The sequence below is a fragment of the Aquarana catesbeiana genome, linkage group LG05, assembly GCF_042186555.1.
Source record: "Aquarana catesbeiana isolate 2022-GZ linkage group LG05, ASM4218655v1, whole genome shotgun sequence".
In the NCBI taxonomy this organism is placed as follows: domain Eukaryota; kingdom Metazoa; phylum Chordata; class Amphibia; order Anura; family Ranidae; genus Aquarana; species Aquarana catesbeiana.
The window spans coordinates 22,012,245-22,034,717 of record NC_133328.1 but is presented as its reverse complement, the minus strand read 5'-3'; the positions used below and the strand labels follow the sequence as shown (position 1 = coordinate 22,034,717).

The 22,473-nt window shown below is 45.5% G+C and overlaps 2 protein-coding genes across 3 annotated transcripts in view; one reads left to right on the top strand and one right to left on the bottom strand.

The window, feature by feature from the left end:
• Positions 1–1,220: 1,220 nt before the first annotated feature.
• Positions 1,221–18,466, bottom strand: SYF2 (SYF2 pre-mRNA splicing factor). Of its 2 annotated transcripts, XM_073629517.1 has the most exons (7): positions 18,298–18,466; positions 16,013–16,138; positions 11,218–11,335; positions 7,155–7,245; positions 5,844–5,942; positions 2,855–3,054; positions 1,221–1,900 (listed from the first exon to the last, which is right to left on the bottom strand). In XM_073629517.1, the coding sequence occupies exons 1-6, from the start codon at positions 18,451–18,453 to the stop codon at positions 2,889–2,891; spliced, it is 756 nt and encodes a 251-aa protein (XP_073485618.1). In that variant the 5' UTR covers positions 18,454–18,466; the 3' UTR covers positions 1,221–1,900; positions 2,855–2,888. The 2 variants fall into 2 exon arrangements, with proteins under 2 accessions (XP_073485618.1, XP_073485617.1); XM_073629516.1 differs by having other exon boundaries at positions 1,221–3,054.
• Positions 18,467–19,948: 1,482 nt separating this feature from the next.
• Positions 19,949–22,473, top strand: part of LRRC72 (leucine rich repeat containing 72) — a 59,342-nt gene continuing 56,817 nt past the window's right edge. The window contains exon 1 of the mRNA XM_073629515.1: positions 19,949–20,005. Coding sequence (XP_073485616.1) covers positions 19,994–20,005 — 12 coding nt within the window. The 5' untranslated portion in view covers positions 19,949–19,993. The remainder of the gene's footprint in view (positions 20,006–22,473) is intronic.

Here is a 22,473-nt window from a genome sequence, read left to right as displayed (position 1 = left end):
CAGAGTGGCCCCGATCCTCCTCTTCTGGGGTCCCCAGCGGCGATCTTGGCTCCTCCTCTTCTTTTGATGGACTGCCATAGCCAGGCGCTGGCTTTGGGGAGAGAGTAGTCTGCGCGCTCCAGACCTGTGCGTCTATGACTTACACAGCGGGACTGCATTTGATTGACAGCAGCATAAGCCAATGGCTCCTGCTGCTGCTCGAATGCTGTGTAAAAGAGGAAAAAGGAGGGAAGAATAGATGCAGCCATGCACAGCGCTGATCTCTTCTCCCCTCTCTTCCCCTTCACACAGGGAAAGGGGGGGGGGGGTACAGAGGAATTTAAAATGTTTTTTACCTTAATGCATTTAAAAAAAAAAAAATCTGCCTTTACAACCACTGATATGTGGCTGCTGTACCATGTACTTGTATGAGAAAGTCTCCTGTTCACTTTGTATTGCTTCCTTTATTTGAAATCCCTGGTGTTCCTGCCAGTCCCTCTGCTTTCCTAATAAAAAAACAAAAAAAAACAAAAAAACTTACCACACCAAGCCGGAGAGCACAGCATGCTCAGTTCTCTAGCTATGCTGGAAATTCAGTGTACTCTACTCCAATGATCAGACTTATCCTGACACGCCCCCACTGCACAGCCATTCACTGGGAAGCTCAGTGTGCTGATGCTTCTACTCCCCCCAGCTTTTATGCAGCTGAGAACAAAGGGAATGTGATCACTTATAAAAAAAGGGAAAAAAAAAAAAAAAGTATTTATAATGTTTTCTATATCTGTAAAAAAGGTTTTGCCTTTCATTTCTATTTTAAACTGAATGGGTTGTATTTCAAGGTGATCATTAACAATCTCTTTAAACCACTTCAATACCGGGCACTTTTACCCCCTTCCTGCCCAGGCCAATTTTCAGCTTTCACACTTTGGATGACAATTGTACGGTCATACAACACTGTAAAAAACAATTATCTTTTCTTTTTTTTTTCCTACAAAAATAGAGCTTTCTTTTGGTGGTATTTAATCACCACTGGGTTTTTAGTTTTTGCTAAACAAACCCCCCCCCCCCAAAAAAAAAAAAACTTGTTTTTTTTGTTATACAACGGGGACGGAAAGTATTCAGACCCCCTTAAAATTTTTCACTCTTTGTTAAATGATTTTAGCAAATGGCTGCAATATAAGTTCATTTTTTTTCCTCATTAATGTACACACAGCACCCCATATTGACAGAAAAACACAGAATTGTTGACATTTTTGCAGATTTATTACAAAAGAAAAAACTGAAATATCACATTGTAAAATTGTTTTTTTTTCTTTTTTTACATATCGTCACCAGTGCAGTACAGCGTTGTCATAACTGGTGATCAGGAACACTGACTGGTGGTGACAGAGTTAAAAAAAAAAAAAAAAAAAAAAAAAAAGATTATATATTTTTTTTTTCCTTTATTACTATATATATATATATATATATATATATATATATATATATATATATATATATATATATATATATATATATTTTTCACAAGCATGACTCCCACAGGCAGAGGCATGACAGGACTTGTAGTTCCGCAACAGCTGGAGGGCCACCAGTTTGACACCCCTGATCTACAACATGCGAGTGGCTTATCTGCATGTTTATTAATAAATGATCTTATTTTCCCTCATTTAGATGCGCTCTCTTGAGTCTCTTTGCAGTTCAGGAAAAGGAGTCTATACACAAATATACATTTTTACTTCAGATATATTTTATTTAGCAAAAAAAAAAAAAAAATTAAAAAAAAATAAAAAAATGATCACATCACTTCCTTGTACATGACTTAGACTCTCATCACCCCCTATGATTCTACAATACCTCTCAGTAGGTAGCGGGATTTTATGCCAGCAGATATTGCACAGTATTGATGATTCTGTTTGTTGATCTATAGAAATCAGAGGGAGGGAGAATCATCAATCTGTACATGTTACAGTCATTAAAAATATGGAACATCAAGAATTCAAAATGTAAAAAGGTTGCATCAACTATACTTCCAGGAAAATATAACAAAAAAAAAATTGGGTTCACACCGGTGCGCTGCGGTTTGGCCGCCGCACAGGTGCAGCACTCTTGTCACCGAGTTTTGCACACGGCTCCCATTGACTTCTACTATACTCTGCGTTTTATGAAAGCGCATCAAAGACTTTGATGTGCTTTCATGAAAACACAGGGTCTAATAGAAGTCAAGGGGAACCGCACATAAAATGCGGATAAATAGTGCTGCACCAACGCTGGGACCTCAGCGCACTGCTATAAACCCTAACGTGTCTATGTATACACAGTGTAATAGAGATCCCAGTATATGCATGAGCTCTCCGATAAACACACATTACAGTCCATACACATATAAACCCATCGGTCAGGACGACTCCTATGCCGCGTACACACGATCGGACATTCCGACAACAAAACCGTGGATTTATTTCCGACAGGATGTTGGCTCAAACTTGTCTTGCATACACACGGTCACACAAATGTTGTCGGAAATTCCGAATGTCAAGAACGCGGTGACGTACAACGAGCCGAGAAAAATGAAGTTCAATAGCCAGTGTGGCTCTTCTGCTTGATTCAGAGCATGCATGGAATTTTGTGCGTCGGAATTGTGTACACGCAATTGCAATTTCCGCCAACGGATTTTGTTGTCGGAAAATTTGAGATCCAGATCTCAGATTTTTGTTGTCGGAAATTTTGACAGCAAACGTCCGATGGAGCCCCGGAATTTCCGACAACAAGCTCCCATCGAACATTTGGTATCGGAAATTCAGACCGTGTGTACGCGGCATAACAGTCCAAGTCCTCGGAGTGACAGGACAAAGGTGAAGCAGGAGGTTTTATTTACAAAGCGGAGGTGATGTAGAAATCCTGACAGCAGGTTAGACCGCCGTCCCTCTCTCCAAGTTCTGTTTGATCTCGGCTGTGTATTTCCCATAAAACCTCTCGGCTTTCTTGTTGAATTTGGCGTTCCTTTCGTTGATGTAGTCGATGTCGGCGTCGTCGTTATAGGCGCGTCTCCGACTGTATTTCTCTCGCTTCGCAATCCTATGACACAAAACAAATATATATGTAAACGATATGACCAGAAGCGTGAACATGGGGAGTTAAAGCGGAGCTATACTCGAAAGGTCCCGCTGGTTCGCTAAAAAAAAGAAAACTAATGCAGTCATCACATCTAAGAATTGGTAAGCTGTAATATAATAAATAGGTTTGCTTTTGGGTTTAATCCCATTTTTTTGGGGAATGAGCTTAGATGCAGTGTAGTGATCCATCTATCCATCCAGCTAGCCGGGATCACCAGCTGGGAGCTGACTGATTTTATTTTTCAGCATCATCACCGCGACCAGGATCTAGGTAAAGTCTGCTCACACCTAGAGATACGGCGATAACAGATCCACGCTCCGATCCATAATAATCATCATACTCACAACTGCTTCTTGGCTCACCTCAACCACACATAGCAAATATCAAAACAGGAAAAGGGGTTTATTTACTAAAGCTGGAGAGTGCAGGCTCACTTCTGCATAGAAACCAATCAGCTTCTAGGTTTTATTGCCAAAGCTTAATTGAATAAGCTCAAGTAAGCAGCGGATTGGCCACCATGCACAGCTGCACCAGTTTTAGTAAATCTACCCCATAGCTCTTATTGATAGAAACTCATCAGAAGGGGGAAACAAATCACTTGGACTGCCAGTGTACCAGGGATTGCTTTAACCACTTGTCTGTTAATGTCCACTTGGGAAAATTATTATTTGATCCCCTGCAGATTTTGTAAGTTTGCCCACTTATAAAAATTATAGACCCTTCATTTCTTAATCATAGGTGTATTTGAAATGATAGAGACAGAATATCAACCAATCCAGAAAAAAAAAAAAAAATACATGATACAAATGTTATAAACTGAGCTCAGTGAGTTAAAATAAGTATTTGATCTCCTACCAAACAACAATAATTCTGGCTCCCACAGACTGGCTACAATAGGTGTTCATGTAGTACACAGATTAGTCCTGTCAATGTAAGAAGGTGCTCCTAATGACAACTCATTTTGTATATAAAAGACACCTGTGCACAGAATCTCTTTCTTCCATTCAAACCTCACTATGATGGGTAAGACCAAAGAGCTGTCAAAGGATGTCAGGGACAAGATTGTAGACCTGCACAAGGCTGGAATGGGCTACAAGACCATCGGCAAGAAGCTTGGTGAGAAGGAGACAACTGTTTGATGGTTACTTTGTATTTCTTCCATTTGCGAATAATCACTCAATCGCCCTCGGTCTGGAGCTCCATGTAAGATGGGGTGAGGATGATCATGAGAAAAGTGAGGAATCAGCCCAGAACTACACGGGAGGAGCTTGTGAATGATCTCAAGGTAGTTGGGACCACAGTCACCAAACAAAGCATTGGTAACACAACACACCGCCATGGATTGAAATCCTGCAGCACCTGCAAGGTCCCCCTCTTCAAAAAAGCACATGTACAGGCCCGTCTGAAGTCTGCCAATGGACATCTAAATGATTCAGAGAAGGATTGGGAGAAAGTGCTGTGGTCAGAGGAGACTAAAATTGAGCTCTTTGGCATTAACTCGACTCGTCGTGTTTGGAGGAAGACTATGACCCTAAGACCACCGTCTCTACAGTCAAGCACGGAGGTGGAAACATTATGCTTGGGGGCTGTTTCTCTGCTAAAAAGGTACAGGCCAACTTTGCCACATTGAGGGGCCAATGGATAGGGCCATGTATTGTAAAATCTTAGATGAGAACCTTTTTCCCTCAGCCAGAACACTGAAGATGGGTCATGGATGGGTCTTCCAGCAGGACAATGACTCAAAACATACCGCCAAGGCAACAAAGGAGTGACTCAGGAAGAAGCACATTAAGGTCATGCAGTGGCCTAGTCAGTCTCCAGACCTTAATCTTATAGAATATTTATGCAGCGTTGAAGTTTCGAGTTGCCAAGCAACAGCCAAGAAACCTTCAAGGATTTAGAGAAGATCTGTAAAGAAGAGTGGACCAAAATCCCTCCTGAGATGTGTGCAAACCTGGTCACCAACTACAAGAAACGTCTCACGTCTGTGCTGCCAACAAGGGTTTCTCCACCAACTACTAAGTCATGTTTTGCTTTGGGGTTCAAATACTTATTTTACTCACTGAACTGCAACTCAGTTTATAACATTCGTATCATATGTTTTTTTCTGGATTTTAGGTTGATATTCGGTCTCTAGTATAAAAATGATAGACCCTTCATTTCTTTGAAAATGGGCAAATTTACAAACTCTGCAGGGGATCAAATAATTAATTTTCCCCCACTGTATGTTTATAAACGGGTGCACAAGTGGTTAAATCAACCTCACTGCTGCTACTGCAAGCTTGATACCAGCTTTAAGAGCCAGCAGAGGGCTTTCTGATAAAAGTGATCCGGGGAGCTCTCGCTTTTATTTAAATAACAAAGTGCAGCCGAGGGTACAGCTATTCAGTTATTCCAGCATGACCTGTGCTGGAATAGCTGTATTGGAGGGCAGGGGAGTCTAATAGGCTTGACATGTTTTATTTCTACTTGACACAACCCAATCTTTTAAAAAATAAATAAATAAATAAAATAAATGTGTATTATATTGTATTTGTTTGCACCAAAATAAATTTTAGTGATTTTTTTTTTTTATATGCATTTGATAAATAGCTGTGCAAATATCGTGTGACATACAAAGACTGCAAATGCCACCATTTTATTCTCCAGGGCCTCCGCTTTCAGATACAATGCAGATTTTAACATGTGTACAAAAAAGTAAAAAAAAAAAAAAAAAATCCCCTGGGAGTTAAGGGGTTAAAAGTGCTTACTGTTTCTCCAGGTCCGTTACCATTCTGTCTACTCCGTCCTTGGATGGGACGTGCGTTCCATGGTACAGGCTGTCCGACGTAGGGAAGAAGTTTTCACCTCTAGAATCCATCAAATGACAGAAAAGTTATATTCAAAGAGCAAACAAAAAAGGAGGCAGAACTGGTGTTCCTACTAAGAGTACTAAGAGTGGGATTCCAGTTAGCATTGCTGACCCTGTGTATGTCACAGAAGGGCCACCTTTACTTATAGGAAATCTATTAAAAGAGAAATAGGAAAAGTTCCCATTGTGGACTCGTTATTTGAAGGAACCATCCTCTTTCCCTCAATCCTTGCTTCACTACCTGAAGGTGTCCTCCCGATCCTTGCTTCACTACCTGAAGGCGTCATCCCTGTCCTCCCGATCCTTGCTTCACTACCTGAAGGTGTCCTCCCGATCCTTGCTTCACTACCTGAAGGTGTCCTCCCGATCCTTGCTTCACTACCTGAAGGTGTCCTCCCGATCCTTGCTTCACTACCTGAAGGTGTCCTCCCGATCCTTGCTTCACTACCTGAAGGTGTCCTCCCGATCCTTGCTTCACTACCTGAAGGTGTCCTCCCGATCCTTGCTTCACTACCTGAAGGTGTCCTCCCGATCCTTGCTTCACTACCTGAAGGTGTCCTCCCGATCCTTGCTTCACTACCTGAAGGTGTCCTCCCGATCCTTGCTTCACTACCTGAAGGTGTCCTCCCGATCCTTGCTTCACTACCTGAAGGTGTCATCCCGATCCTTGCTTCACTACCTGAAGGTGTCATCCCGATCCTTGCTTCACTACCTGAAGGTGTCATCCCTGTCCTCCCGATCCTAGCTTCACTACCTGAAGGTATCATCCCGATCCTTGCTTCACTACCTGAAGGTTCCATCCCTATCTTCCCAATCCTTGGTATACTACCTGAAGGTGTCATCCCTGTCACCGCACCCCCCCCCCCCCCCTCAAGCTGATCCTTGCTTCGCTACCTGAAGCTCCATATTGTTACAGTTCATGCTGTTTCCCTGGATGGAATTGTTCAAATCTCTAGCTAGGTTATCCTGTTACCGATTTTAGTTCTAAAGTTTTTTGGTATGAACGTGACTTAATAGCCGACATAAAAGAAAACCACTTGAGGGAGAACATAAGAACATAAAAACATAAAAACCTAGAAAAGCACGTCATGAAATTGTTGAATTCACCTTGAAAATCACTTTTAGGTTATCCTGAAAGTGAAATGTGTTTTCATTTTAAATGAAAAAAAGTGACACTATGGGGCATGTTTAGAAAGAGGATGTCACTTACCGTTTCTCCCGTTCCTGTTCATACTCCCCCATGTCTGGTTTGATCTGTCTGGTCAGTCTCTGGTATTGCCGGAGATGGGCGGCTGCAAAATCTGTAAGGTACAAGCAGTGCAGTCACCTGGTGCCCAGGGCGAAAGTGGCAAACTGCGCACCCCTATCACGCGTGACACCGACCCCATCCCCCCGTATAGAAAGAGTCAGTGTCTTTAAAACCAGAAAATCAGTTTCTGCAACAACCACCCCCAGCATTGGTGCCAGTTTCTGCAACAACCACCCCCAGCATTGGTGCCAGTTTCTGCAACAACCACCCCCAGCACTGGTGCCGGTTTCTACAATAATAATCTTTAGTATTAACACCCAGCATTGGTGTCAGTGGCAGCAATAATAATGATGTCCATGGTATGTTATTTACCCCCCCCCCAGCCCCCCCCCCCCTTTGTAGGTAGCCTCCTAAAGTGGTATTCTAGCCTAAACTTAACTAGCCTCCTCCCCCTCCTAACACCTATAATGACTAACTTGTGCAATAAATAAATAAAAAAAAAAAAGAAAAAAAAAAAAAAAAAAAAGGGGAAGAAGGAAAAGGAGGGGGTGTATATACTTACCTATTTTCAGACAGCTTCGGTCCGGTCACTTGATCTTCCCTGTGTCAACCAGCGGTGGCTGCAGGGAGAGGAAAGAGCGCTCGACAATGGCTGGTAAAGCCCAAGCGGTGACATCACCTATAGGCTTTCATGTCCCAGCCATTGACAGCGCTTCCCCCTCTCCCCTGCATATGCCGCTAGCTCACACAAGGGAGATCACGTGACCGGACCCACCTGAAAACAGGTTAGTCAGCATAGTCGGTTATTTGTATATTGTCCAAATTGGCCTTAGTATAGTTATATGTGCGAATGTGTGTCCCAAGCGCGTCGAGATCCTACGGGGTAAATGACCACGCTATATCAAGATGCAACTCAACTCAGGAGGGGGCAGGGGGCATTTTTAAGGCTAGTTAGGTTTATGCTGAAATTCTTCTTTAATCTTTCTGCATTGATGGTTAGGGTGGCAGACCAATTTCGACATCCCTCCCCATTGGTGATCAGTGGTGGTGTTATTAACCCCTTTGTGCTGTATTAGTGGACAGTGGCAGTGTTTATTAACTCATGCTACAGTCCAACGACGCTGCAGCAGCCCACTGGCACGCTCGTCCACGATAGCACACTGCGTCTGCAGTGCATGCCCTTTCTGCCCCCCCCCGCCCAGAACTTGCTCCATCTCTGGGACTCAGCTTGGATTTATTTTAAATCCAGACACACACACACACACACACACAAGGGGGCCGGCACCGGGGCCAATGGTGGCTGGTGCTCCAAATTTTGTGTGTGTGTGGGGCGCAAACAAACTAAAACATTCTGAAAATACTGAAAAAACACATCAATTGCAGCCACTGTGCCCCGTCAAATGCTGCCACTGTGCCCATTAAATGCAGCCATTGTCCACCCCCCCCCCTTCCGCCCGCTGACTGCCCGGAACTTACCCAGTCTTGGTGGGGGATCAGGCGGCAAGCTGTGGGATAAGCACCAGGTCAGGCGGCGGCTCCTGTGTCCTCCATTTGTCTCACTCTCTTGTTCCGTTAGGCGTCCAACCGGAGTGCCTGTGCCTTCAGTCAATCAGGTGACGGGTATTAGACCCATGCCTTCTGATTGGCTGAGAGGCGGTTCAGTGTTAGAAAAGCGAATATTCATTCGCTTCTCTAAAACACACCTGGGTGGACTGCGAGCGTAATGCTCTGCGCTCGCAGTCCATCTTTTTTAACTCTTATTAGAGCCTATGGCTCTAAAAAAAAAAATGAAAAATAAAAAACCACACCCCTACTGCTGGAATTCAGACACCCGGCGTCCGAAAAGGGGCCCAACGCCTGAATAGGGGGTGGCGACAGCGGCCATGGATGGATTCCTGCTATGCAGGAATCTATCGATTCTACACAGTGTATATATAGTGTATATGCAAACTTGCAAGGAACTCAGCTTCAATTAGTAGCCTTACTACGTGTGTGTGTGTGTGTGTGTGTGTGTGTGTGTGTGTGTGTGTGTGTGTGTGTGTGTGTGTGTGTGTGTGTGTGTGTGTGTGTGTGTGTCTCAAAGCTGGAGTTCAGCTGTAATAAACTTTCTTTCTGAAATCTAAACCCCGCTTTACCACCTAATTTCCTTTTACAGACATGTAAAACAAAAGCCACACGTGTACAAAGAAGATCAAGGTAAAGTGGAAGTGTCCCATCATATGGCAGACAAATGTTTCCTTCATAAATAAACATAGTCCAAAATGAGCAGTAAGCTGGACAACCAGCTAATGTGGCATTACAGAAAACACACATGTAAAGAATTGAATCCCAGAGCAGCCCTACAAATTCCTTACTGACCACAAGACAATCAAGATATTTGCTTTGTCACCCATGTGGAAACCGGTGACAGACGGCGCAGACCAGTCTTTATTCTTCCCCGTGACCCCGTCACTTGTCTGTGTTCTGCTTCAGATGATCAGCTCACCACATGAATAGCTGGAGATGAGTTATGTGCCATATGGATGGGATTATACCGCACAGAGCAGCCCAACAAATAGAAGAAGACTTGAGGAAACACAAGTCAGCCGAGGCTTCCACTGACCCTTCTCATCACCTGCAACTGGCTCCAACCTACACACCTACACTTGACACTCGTATTTAGAGTGATCATGTCAGCTTTGTCAAGGTTTAGAAACAAAGGAGTGTTTTTTTTCGCTATTCAGCACTGCGCTACTTTAACTGGCAATTGCAACACTGTACCCAAATGAAATTTATATCATTTTTTGTTTTCCACACAAATTTATATTGGTGGTATTTGATCATCACTGGGTTATTTTTTTTTTTATTACATAAATGAAAACAACACCCTGGGAAACACCCGGCTGTCTCCCAGGAGCACACTTATCTGTTCTAAGGGTCAAGTGGTATATGCTAGTCTGAGTTTTGGTGCATGCCACTGGCGTTGCTGAACATTACCAGGGTCTCCCCTTTAAGGATCTTGGACCTTCCAGTGTCTGTTCATATGGTTACTTCTACCCTTGGATATATGACGCACACCTGCCCCTGCCATAGCTATACTTAAAAAATTTATACAATATTTGCTATTAGTATTCCATACCCTTGGAAACCCTCCGGCTGCTACGAATTTGTACATGAGGCTCACTCTTTTGAAGATAGTGAGATTCACTCTTGTCTCTCTTTTGAACCTTGATCGTGTCCTGAAGAAGCCTCACGGCGAAACGTGTAGACGCACAAGGGCTCAGTGTACAAATTGTATCATTTGTTTATGGTTTTATCCTCTTTGAACACTGTCTATATATGATGAACTTTTTTCAATAAATATTATGAATATTATTTTTGTTACTTCTCCATTGTTTCCATGCCTATAAAGTCCAACTTTTGGTTACTATTTTAGTACCCTCTCCTCCCTGTATTTGTGGCAATATGAGTGCTTCCCCTGCTCATTTCCCTGGACACAACACAGGTCCCAGAGGACTGCAAGACCATTCATAAGGTGCAGTGTGCCTTGCACACGCGCAGTTGGAAGCCGACTGTGAAGCAGCAAGGTTTCACTGTTGGTTTCCCTTAGTGAAGATGCCAGTGCCTGGACCTGAAGCTGATTAAGGAACTGGCTCGGGTAAGGACAGCACTGGATCCCTGGACAGGCAAGTGCCCTTATATTAAAAGTCAGCATCTACGGTATTTGTAGCTGTTGACTTATTCTTTTTTTTTTGGGGGGGGGGTGACTGGCTGGAGTTTCTCTTTAACTTTCAGCCAACCCCTACAAGGAGGGAAGATCCTTAGATTTATGTAACTTGCACAAAAAAAAAAAAAAAAAATGTATTCTGAAAATGATCAATGGTAAAAAAATATGGTGCCGATACACAATACGCCAAATAATCTATGCCAAAATTCAACAGCAAAGTGTCTACAATGAATACCGCAATAAAGCAATCCCCCTTGCAACAACACGAGCTGGTGGGCGGAGCCTGAACCCAATTGTGGTAATAATAAATGAATATACCTGAAAAGCCCAAATCTGGATTCTTTCTCTTCTTCTTCCTCTCCCATCTGTCTGCCTCCTCTGCACTAATATCCAGTAACTTCGCCCGATGATAATCAACTCCTTTCTCAGCACATTCCTAAGAAAGAAGAACAGAGAGGTTAAAATCCTTAAATGTACTACTATGTGAGAGATTACAGCCCCTCACCACATGGTTCTGTGCAACTTCCCCCTCTCTCTGCAAACTAGAGAATACTGTAGCTGCTGTTTAAAGAAAAAAAAAAAAAAAAAAAAAAAAAAAAAGGACACTCACCTGTCCAGGAATCCAGCGCTGTCCTCACCCGAACCGGATATTTGCTTCGGGTCCCATGGGGAAGCCAGGCTTGACTCCTTGCAGCTTCACAGTCAGCTCCCCACTGCGCATGCGCTGCACCCTCAGGGGATCCGGGCAGAAAAAAAAAAAGCCTAAGTCTAACTATTGTTTAAAATGTTCCCCACCCCCTCCCCAAATCCATCCTGCTCAACTTGTGTTTATAGATAGATGGATCTGTATACTTGTATACTTACCCATCTTGAATCTGCCACAGTCCAGTCATGAGACCCTGCAGCTCCGGCTCAGGGGAGGGCTTTACAAAGGCTGGGAATTCTGGCAGCTATGACATCACCCATAGGCTCCCATGGCCCAGCTGTTGTTGCCACTCACTCCTCCCCCCTGCAGCAGCTGCTCACTGACACGGGGGAGCTGGAGTTGCTGAATCACATGACAAGACCGGGATTAAAAATAGGAAAGTACACATTTTTTTTTTTATATACAGGTTAGGCAGGATAGGTACTGTAGCAGGAGCGGAGGATGGAACATTAAAACAAGATTGAGTTAAGACTTTTCTTCCACTTTAAAGTGAACCTGTTCTTTTGCCCTGAATGACCAAACTTTAAAGTGTTACTAAACCCACAACTGTAAAATCAGTCTGTATATGCAGTAAAGCATGCCTGTTATACTCACTGTGAAACCTAAGGGGTTAATTCTCTTCATTGTGTAAAAAGGCTGTTTGATCCTGTCTTCTCTGATCCTCCCCTCCCTGCACTGTCCCCCTAGACAAGTCCGGATAAGACAGAGCCTTAGGAGTCAGGCTGCACATGCTCAGTTTGGTGTGTATTGCTAGAGAGGTTTTTTTTTTTTTATCTTGGGAGGGTGCATGTGATCAACACAGGGCCAATCACCACTGTCCTGACAGAGGGTCCAGAGCCCTGCAGTATGAAAACTCCTCCTACAAGCTTCACCAGGAACTGATAGAAATCACAAGACTGCTATATACTGCTGATGAGAAAAGGTATTTAGCATTTTATAATTATACTAAAATAATTGCATTTCCATGTTGTGTGTACTGTGGGAGATCAGATATAGTGACTGCAGGCTCCTGGGTTTAGTAACACTTTTAATTCACTATAAACAAGGAACATCCAAATGTAACATTTATAAAACTAACATTTGCTGTGTGGATGTCTTAACCACTTTGGGTCTCACACCCGTTTACCCCTTATGGACCAGAGCAATTTTCAAAATTTCTGCTATGACCCGGTTTATTCAGCGAAAACTTTGTCATTACTTAAGGGCCAGTTCACACCACATGCGTGTGAGTACATTTTTTTTTTCCAGCATCAAAAATGCATGGAAAGCAGGTTATATAATTTCCAATGGCATAGTTCACACCAGTGCTTGCAGTTCCAGTGCGTTCAAGTTCCAAAAAAAAAAAAAGAAGTAGAACATGCTGCATTTTTTCTGCACTTGACTGTACTGGAAAGCTGTAAAAAGCATCAAAAACGCACTGAAATGCACCGGAAAGGCACCTAAGCACACCAAAAATGCACTGGAACACACGTCCTTGGTTAAGAAAAAAAAGGGGGGGAAAATGCACTGAACTGCATCAAAAACGCACTGGAACGTGCCAAAAACATGCATGCAGAAAAGCATCTTGGAATGCATCTGGACTGCGTTTCTATGGTGTGAACGGGCTCTTAAGGGATTGCAAAGTCAGAAGGTTTTTTATCTTAATGCATTCTATTAAAAACTCTTCTGTGTGCAGCATCCCCCCTCCTCCAATACCTACCTGAGGTCCCTCTCTGTCCAGCGATGTGCACGAGTGTCTCAGTTGTCCAAGATTCTCCCTCCTGATTGGCTGAGACACAGCAGCGGCGCCATTGGCTGCCGCGGCTGTCAAGGTCCACAAGCCAATCAGGAGAGAAAGGGGGTGGGGTCAGGTCAGGGCTCCTTGTCTGATTGAACACAGGGAGCTGTGATTTGGCTCGGGTGCCCCCATAGCAAGCTGCTTGTTGTGGGGGCACTCAACAGGAGGGTGAGGACAGGATTACAGAAGAGGGACCCGAGTAGAGGAGGACCCGAGTAGAGGAGGACCCGAGTAGAGGAGGACCCGAGTAGAGGAGGACCCGAGTAGAGGAGGACCCGAGTAGAGGAGGACCCGAGTAGAGGAGGATCCGAGTAGAGGAGGATCCGGGCTGCTCTATGCAAAGCCACCGCAACAGAGCAGGTAAGTATAACATGTTTGTTATTTTTATAGGAGAAAAAAAAAAAAAACCGAGACGTTTCAATCACTTTAAGATAACAACGTTATACATACATGTTTTTTTTTAAAGGACAAACAAGGCTCTCTTTTTGTTAATATTGTCCTGCAGCAATAATTTTTTCCCCCCCCAATCTTTAGACAATTAAATGTAATAAAACTAAAAGCATTTTCTTTAACAGTGTTAGTGTAAACACTGTTACTGCACATAAAAAAGTATGCATTTTATTCTGTAATTTGTCCTGTTTAAAACACTAAAATTATGATTTTGCTGCAAAGTTATTTACAAATGAAGTCGAGTTTTTTTTTCTTTCAATTTTGAGCTTTTTCAGTGTGATAAATGTAAATGGTGTAAAAAAAAATATTAAATGAACAAAACAAACAAAAAAACTGGAAAAAAAGTTTCACTATTAGTTAATAAAATATATAAAAAAAAAAAAAAAATTATATCACCAGGAAAAATTACAATTGAATGGAGAAGGAGAATACGGAGTTACTTAGTGCTGATTAGAGTAAACTAAGGGGTTCAACAGAGGAACATTTAATTAGAAAAAAATAAATAATTACTTGTCAAGGTTGCTTTAACTCTTTATCTGCAGATCGAAGTTTATCCCTTTGATCTGTAGAAAGTTAATTGATACAATGTTTCAATGTAACATTCTGTATTCCCCTCTGATTCTGAGCAATGTTGTTGATAAAAACATTTTTTGTTTTACAGCGCCCGCTGCTTGACCTTCTCTGTGTACTCTTCAATGCAGCTGCGATTAGAGTTGAATTGCCGGGTACTGGGACAGGGAGGGATCCCGCAGGAGGACTGGACGTACTAGAGACGCCCTGTGTACAATGATTGTCATGTTTTTGGGCATGCCTAGTACATCCAGAGCCTGCAACTGGTTAAAGCGGTAGTAAACCCAAAACCAAAAATGTATTATACTGCAGCTTACCATTAATTAGATATGGTAGCTGCATTTGTTTTCTTTATGCTTTTTCCCTTTGTTTTCACTTGGTGATCTAGCCAGTAACACACCCCCCCTGTATTAGAGCGCCTCCACTCTGGATGAAGGAGCACAGGGGGCAGATTTGAACAGCAGCCTTTTTAGTCTGGGGAGGGAAGTGTTAGATGTATTAGTAGATTTAACATGCACTAACAAATTGGGTGGGGTGCTTGAGTGAAATATCAGGGGTCTAAACAGGCCCCTGACATCTCATCTTTGAGACAGAGGACACAGATTCTTCAATTCCTTTCTCTGTAGCCTGAGCTGCACTGAATTTGAAAGAAGACAGAGGCTAATGTTCATTCATAAACTGAAGTATAGTAAACAGTTTACTATGCTTCAGTTACGGACACAGGAGCCATCAGTACTGATCAATGGGAATGACGTACTAAAACCTGGAGAGTGCACAATCTGGTGCAGCTGTGCATGGGAGCCAATCAGCTTCTAACTTCAGCTTGTTCAATTAAGCTTTGACAAAACCCTGAAGCTGGTTTTGAACACAGTTCAGAAAAGGAAGGGGCCAGTAAATGACATTTACCGGCCCCTTCACCCGCTCTCTCCACCCCCCTTTGGACCCACAGAAGCTGGCAGAGCTGCAGGGAACAAGAGGGGAGGCAAGGGAACACGGGGGGAATCAGATGTGAGCAGCAAAAGGAGGAGGGATTGGTGCGGGGGACAATTACAGAACGATGCTCTGAGTCTCTCCCCCCCAGCAGCTGAAAGGAGAGGGGAGAAACTGGCTTTCAGCTGCTGCAGAGAATCGCACAGGGCATCGTTCTGCAATTTCTCTCCTCGCCGCTCCCCTGCTCCGATTCCCCTGCTGTCCGCGCCCCCCTGTGTGCCCAGGCCCCCTACAGAACAACTGGTGGTGCCCCCCTATCGGCAGCCCTGGCAAATGTCTTTAATATGAAGATGCTTTCTGTCCCATGATGTATGATAAAGAAAATGGGATTCTTGGTTTACCTACAAAATCCTTTTCTCGGGAGTACATCATGGGATACAGTGACCCCGCCCCTCTTCCTTTAGGATTCAGGACGTGCTACAAAATCTGAATCCCTGTACAACAGGGAGGGGTTATCACCTGAAGGTGGCGGCATAACCCCAAATGTTATGGATATGAAAATGCTGTGTCCTCTGATGAACTCCAAGAAAAGGATTTTACAAGTTAAAGCAAAACATCCCTTTTTTTCCCCCCATTTCTATACACAGACCCCAAAGTAGGAAATATTTTTTTGGCCTTACCTTTTTCTTCTCTTCCTCCTTCAGCTCCCACTCCAGACGCACTTTCCGGGCTTCCCAGTTACTTGGTAGCTTGTGACGTTTGTCTTCTTCCACCACTTCCTGATGGTTTAACTTTCGAGCTTCATTCTGAAAATAACAAAATGTGTTTGTCTTATGAATCCCAGGAGTGCGAATATAATTTTAAAAAGGATATTGGAGAGGCAAACGGGCTGCCTTGCCTAAGGCCTATTATGCCTTAAAGTGGGAACTTCCACTTTAAGTACTCCTCGCCCCCTTACATGCCACATTTGGCATGTCATTTTTTTTTTTGGGGGGGGGGAGGGGGAGTGGGGTACCTACTTTTGAGAGGGACTTCCTGTCCCACTTCCTCATTCAGTCTTCAGGCCGGCTAGGCGACTCCTCCTCTCCCTCTAGGCAATCTTCTGGGACACTTCACAGGTCCCAGAAGATGCCTGTCCACTCCAAGAGCGCAGCGTGACTTGCGCCCCAGCCGTGAAGCCACAAGCTGTCACCAGCCGGGTGCCCACAGTTCCAATTACGGTGCCACGGAGAGGAGGGGGGAGAGGAGCGGGGCTGGACCGTGGGACGGGGTGAGTGGCTGTTTATTAAAAAGTCAGCAGCTATACTTTTTGTAGCTGCTGACTTTGAATAAACTAAAAATAGCCTGGAACTCTGCTTTAAGCTGGGCAGGATAATGCTGAAACAGCTGACATTTGATGTGGAGCGGATGGCCCTGCAAGCACCACCAGGTGCCATGGCTGCTTGATTACAATGGAGATTCCTCCATCCAAGCTGTTAGCAAGGATGAGGGAATTAAGTGTTTTTTTCCTCTGTTTCTTGTGGTTGGGATTCAAATCATCTGTGCCCAGCCTTAAAGGGATTGCAAAGATTCCCTTTTTCTTTCATTAAAGTGATATTAAAGGTTCAATAAAAAATAAATATAATAAATATTATAAATATAATTATATTTATAATAAATATTATAAAAAATAAATAACACACACACAACAAACATGTCATACTTGCCTGCTCTGTTGTAATAGTTTTGCACAGAGCAGCCCCGATCCCCTTTCTCTTGGGTCCCCACCAGAGGTCCTGCCTCCTCCCTATTTAGGGGGGCTGTGGGGAGAGCTGCACATAAAAGATTTTTTACCTTATTGCAGATAATGCATTAAAAAGGTGAAAAAAAAAACCTTATACCTTTGCAACCACTTTAATCCATCTCCACCCCCTCTACATTTATACCTGGCAGGCATTATCAGTGTCAATTATTGGGGCAGTACAGTCAAACTTTCTAGCAAAACATTAAAGCTCCACTACAATTCTGCAGTAAGGCACCCGGGGGGGCTGCCCCTTACCTATATAAGAAATGTCAAAGCGCAGAGGAGGCACACGGCAGGAGGCGAGTGTTTATTTTTTTTGGGCCGGTGGGCGTCGTGATTCATAATGGATTTTACATTGAGGGACACTTTTTTTTAATAAAGGATTTGTCAAAAACTCTTATATTTATTACTTTGACACTTTTTTTTTTTTTTTTTGGTGAGTGGGCAGGGGTATGTACTGATAACCAAAAATAAAAGCCTGGGGAGGGGTTGCTATTGGGGAAGGTTAAAAGGAGAAGTATGTTTTTTTTTTTTGTTTTGTTTTTTTTTTTTTATATTGGCCAATCATACTTACCTAGGTGGATGCTGCATCTTTCACCCGGCACCTCTTCACTGAAAACCGAGCGAATCGAACATTACCGATGGCTCAGTTCTCTCACCTCCCCGAGCGGAGAGATGCTGCCTCCCAGTCAGCTGCTCTGCTCCTCCACGCTCATTGAAACACTATCAGCTATCATTGAGACACCTATCAGTCCAGGCACCTGGCGGATCCAGACTTCTGTAGTCAGGATAACGCAGTGCTTTGACTGATCCTGGTGATGTCAGCGGAGAGCGGATTTCAGACCGCTCTCCGTGGAAAACGGGTCACAGGAGTGCAAAGAGAATTGCACTCCTGTGACCCAGAGGAGAAGCCAGCCTAAAAGGTCAGGCTGGACTTCTCCTTTAAGCATTAATATTATATTTCTGGTAAAAGGTCCACTTTCAGATTTGCCGTAAGGAACAAAGTCACCACCAGGAAGTATGAGAAGGTTTCAGACCGTACAGCATAATAAATCAAACACCAACAACCCCCAATATGACGGTTATTTCCATTCAAAGCTACATCTGGAATATTGTGTTCGGAGGTCAGCATCAGGACTCTGTCATTATGAGGTCTCCCCATAGGGTGGAAGTCTCCCTTACTCTTTTCAGGTGGAGTTCTCTGAACTTCCTCAGTCGTTCTTCTCTCTTAAATGTGGCCAGACCTTCCGCCGAAGTGGAGGACGAGTCTTCTCTGAGGATTCCTGGAGGACAAAGACAAGGGGGGAGGTGAGCGATGACCTGTCCATGCTGTGACATCGCGAACAGATCCAAACCCCCCCCCCCACCCCCCAACTCTGTGCGCCCGCTGCCAATCCCCTCCCAACTCTGTGCGCCCGCTGCCAATCCCCTCCCAACTCTGTGCGCCCGCTGCCAATCCCCTCCCAACTCTGTGTATCTGTCGCTAATCCCCCCACCCAACTCCGTGTGTCCACCGCCAACCCCCCCCCCCGCCAATCCTCCCTACCCAACTGTGACAGAAGAGCAGGGAGCGATGATGTCACCCCCACTAAATATTATGGGAGAATCTGATTGCATATTCAATGTAGAACCACGGACTGTGCTGAGCAATCAGTATGTGTACAATTCACAGGAACGTCTGCTCCTCTGTACTGGGGAACTACAAGTCCCCCTTACCCCCCTCCATTGTAGTACTACAAGCCCCATCCCCCCCCTCTGCCCTCTATAGTACTACTACAAGCCCCATCCTCCCCCTCTGCCCTCTATAGTACTACTACAAGCCCCATCCTCCCCCTCTGCCCTCTATAGTACTACTACAAGCCCCATCCTCCCCTCTGCCCTCTATAGTACTACTACAAGCCCCATCCTCCCCCTCTGCCCTCTATAGTACTACTACAAGCCCCATCATCCCCTCCACCCTCTATAGTACTACTACAAGCCCCATCATCCCCCTCTTGCCCTCTATAGTACTACTACAAGCCCCATCATCCCCCTCCACCCTCTATAGTACTACTGCAAGCCCCATCATCCCCCTCCACCCTCTATAGTACTACTGCAAGCCCAATCACCCCCCTCCGCCCTCTATAGTACTACCGCAAGCCCAATCACCGCCCTCTATAGTACTACCGCAAGCCCCATCATCCCCCTCTGCCCCTATAGTACTACCACAAGCCCCATCATCCCCCTCCGCCCTCTATAGTACTACTACAAGCCCATCATCCCCTCCACCCTCTAAAGTACTACTACAAGCCCCATCATCCCCCTCCACCCTCTATAGTACTACTACAAGCCCCATCATCCCCCTCCACCCTCTATAGTACTACTACAAGCCCCATCATCCCCTTCCACCCTCTATAGTACTACTACAAGCCCCATCATCCCCCTCCACCCTCTATAGTACTACTGCAAGCCCAATCACCCCCCTCTGCCCTCTTTTGTAGTACTACAAGCCCATCACCCCCCCCCCCCACCTTCTATTGTAGTACTAAAGTCCCATCATCCCCCATTCGCCCTCTATAGTACTACTGCAAGCCCCACCATCCCCTTCCACCCTCTATTGTAGTACTACAAGTCCCATCATCCCCCTCCGCCCTCTATTATAGTACTACAAGCCCAATCATCCTCCCAGTGTGTTCCCCAGCTCCCTATACATCTCCTTCTCTCTTATTTCCCTCTATATGATGTATTTACCCTCCTGGATGTTTCGGCCTCCATGTCATCCGGATCCACTTCCGCCCTCACACAGCTCCTTCCGGACTCCGTATGACGTGCTCCCGGCGGGCTGACCCCGCCCCTCATCACCTGACCCTCCCGTATCTAGGCAACACATAAAGCCAAGATGGCGGACATGGTGAGTGCTGGAGGACTGGGACAGGCTTTGTGTAATGTGTAGAGGGATGATCCTGAGTCCTGGTGATGTCTGTAATGTGATGTGGAGATCGTACAAGAGGAATGTTCTGTCTGTTAGTTTTGGATGGGGGGGTTCATGTCTGTTTTGGATGGGGGTTCATGTTTTGTTTTGGATGGGGGGGTTCATGTTTTGTTTTGGATGGGGGGGGGGTTCATGTCTGTTTTGGATGGGGGGGGTTCATGTCTGTTTTGGATGGGGGGGTTCATGTTTTGTTTTGGATGGGGGGGGGGTTCATGTCTGTTTTGGATGGGGGGGGTTCATGTCTGTTTTGGATGGGGGGGGGGTTCATGTCTGTTTTGGATGGGGGGGGTTCATGTCTGTTTTGGATGGGGGTTCATGTCTGTTTTGGATGGGGGGGGTTCATGTCTGTTTTGGATGGGGGGGGGTTCATGTCTGTTTTGGATGGGGGTGGTTCATGTCTGTTTTGGATGGGGGGTTCATGTCTGTTTTGGATGGGGGGGGGGGTTCATGTCTGTTTTGAATGGGGGGGGGGTCATGTTTGTTTTGGATGGGGGGGGGTCATGTTAGTTTTGGATGGGGGGGGGGTCATGTTTGTTTTGGATGGGGGGGGGTCATGTTTGTTTTGGATGGGGGGGTCATGTCTGTTTTGGATGGGGGGTTCATGTCTGTTTTGGATGGGGGGGGTTCATGTCTGTTTTTGGATGGGGGGGTTCATGTCTGTTTGGATGGGGGGGGGGTTCATGTCTGTTTTGGATGGGGGGGGGGTTCATGTCTGTTTGGATGGGGGGGGGTTCATGTCTGTTTTGGGATGGGGGGGGTCATGTCTGTTTTGGATGGGGGGGGGTTCATGTCTGTTTTGGATGGGGGGGGGTTCATGTCTGTTTTGGATGGGGGGGGGGGGGGTTCATGTCTGTTTTGGATGGGGGGGGTTCATGTCTGTTTTGGATGGGGGGGGTTCATGTCTGTTTGAATGGGGGGGGGGTTCATGTCTGTTTTGGATGGGGGGGGTTCATGTCTGTTTTGGATGGGGGGTTCATGTCTGTTTTGGATGGGGGGGGGGGGGTTCATGTCTGTTTTGGATGGGGGGGGTTCATGTTTGTTTTGGATGGGGGGGGGTTCATGTCTGTTTTGGATGGGGGGGGTTCATGTCTGTTTTGGATGGGGGGGTCATGTCTGTTTTGGATGGGGGGGGTTCATGTCTGTTTTGGATGGGGGGGTTCATGTGTTTTGGATGGGGGGGGTCATGTCTGTTTTGGATGGGGGGGTTCATGTCTGTTTTGGATGGGGGGGGGTTTCATGTCTGTTTTGGATGGGGGGGTTCATGTCTGTTTTGGATGGGGGGGTTCATGTCTGTTTTGGATGGGGGGAGGGTTCATGTCTGTTTTGGATGGGGGGAGGGTTCATGTCTGTTTTGGATGGGGGGGGGGTTCATGTCTGTTTTGGATGGGGGGGGGGTTCATGTCTGTTTTGGATGGGGGGGGTTCATGTCTGTTTTGGATGGGGGGGGGGTTCATGTCTGTTTGGGATGGGGGGGGGGGGTTCATGTCTGTTTTGGATGGGGGGGGGGGGTTCATGTCTGTTTTGGATGGGGGGGTTCATGTCTGTTTGGATGGGGGGGGGGTTCATGTCTGTTTTGGATGGGGGGGGGGTTCATGTCTGTTTTGGATGGGGGGGGGTTCATGTCTGTTTTGGATGGGGGGGGTTCATGTCTGTTTTGGATGGGGGGGTTCATGTGTTTTGGATGGGGGGGGTCATGTCTGTTTGGATTGGGGGGGTTCATGTGTTTTGGATGGGGGGGTCATGTCTGTTTTGGATGGGGGGGTTCATGTCTGTTTTGGATGGGGGGGGGTTCATGTCTGTTTTGGATGGGGGGGGGGTTCATGTCTGTTTTGGATGGGGGGGGGGTCATGTCTGTTTTGGATGGGGGGGGGGTTCATGTGTTTTGGATGGGGGGGGTTCATGTGTTTTGGATGGGGGGGGTTCATGTCTGTTTTGGATTGGGGGGGGGGGTCATGTGTTTTGGATTGGGGGGGTCATGTCTGTTTTGGATGGGGGGGGGGGTTCATGTGTTTTGGATGGGGGGGGTTCATGTCTGTTTTGGATGGGGGGGGGTTCATGTGTTTTGGATGGGGGGGTTCATGTCTGTTTTGGATTGGGGGGGGGGGTCATGTGTTTTGGATTGGGGGGGTCATGTCTGTTTTGGATGGGGGGGGGGGGGGGTTCATGTGTTTTGGATGGGGGGATTCATGTCTGTTTTGGGATGGGGGGGTCATGTCTGTTTGGATGGGGGGGGTGGGGTTCATGTCTGTTTTGGATGGGGGGGGGGTCATGTTTGTTTTGGATGAGGGAAAGTTTGCATGTCAATACAAACTACACGCGTGTTCACTTCACACTCCTCAGTACTTGTTGTTTTACTCTTTACTACTTCCCAACCCTCCCAGCTTTAC

What these genes read in the sequence shown, in the direction of transcription:
- SYF2 (XM_073629516.1), bottom strand. Translation starts at nt 18,453, where the DNA reads ATGTCACAGCATGGACAGGTCATCGCTCACCTCCCCCCTTGTCTTTGT. An exon ending in GAGAACTCCACCTGAAAAGA is followed by an intron (nt 16,139 to 18,297) that starts GTAAGGGAGACT and finishes TGTTATTTTCAG; the next exon opens with AATGAAGCTCGAAAGTTAAA. An exon ending in AGGAGGAAGAGAAGAAAAAG is followed by an intron (nt 11,336 to 16,012) that starts GTAAGGCCAAAA and finishes CTTCTTTCTTAG; the next exon opens with GAATGTGCTGAGAAAGGAGT.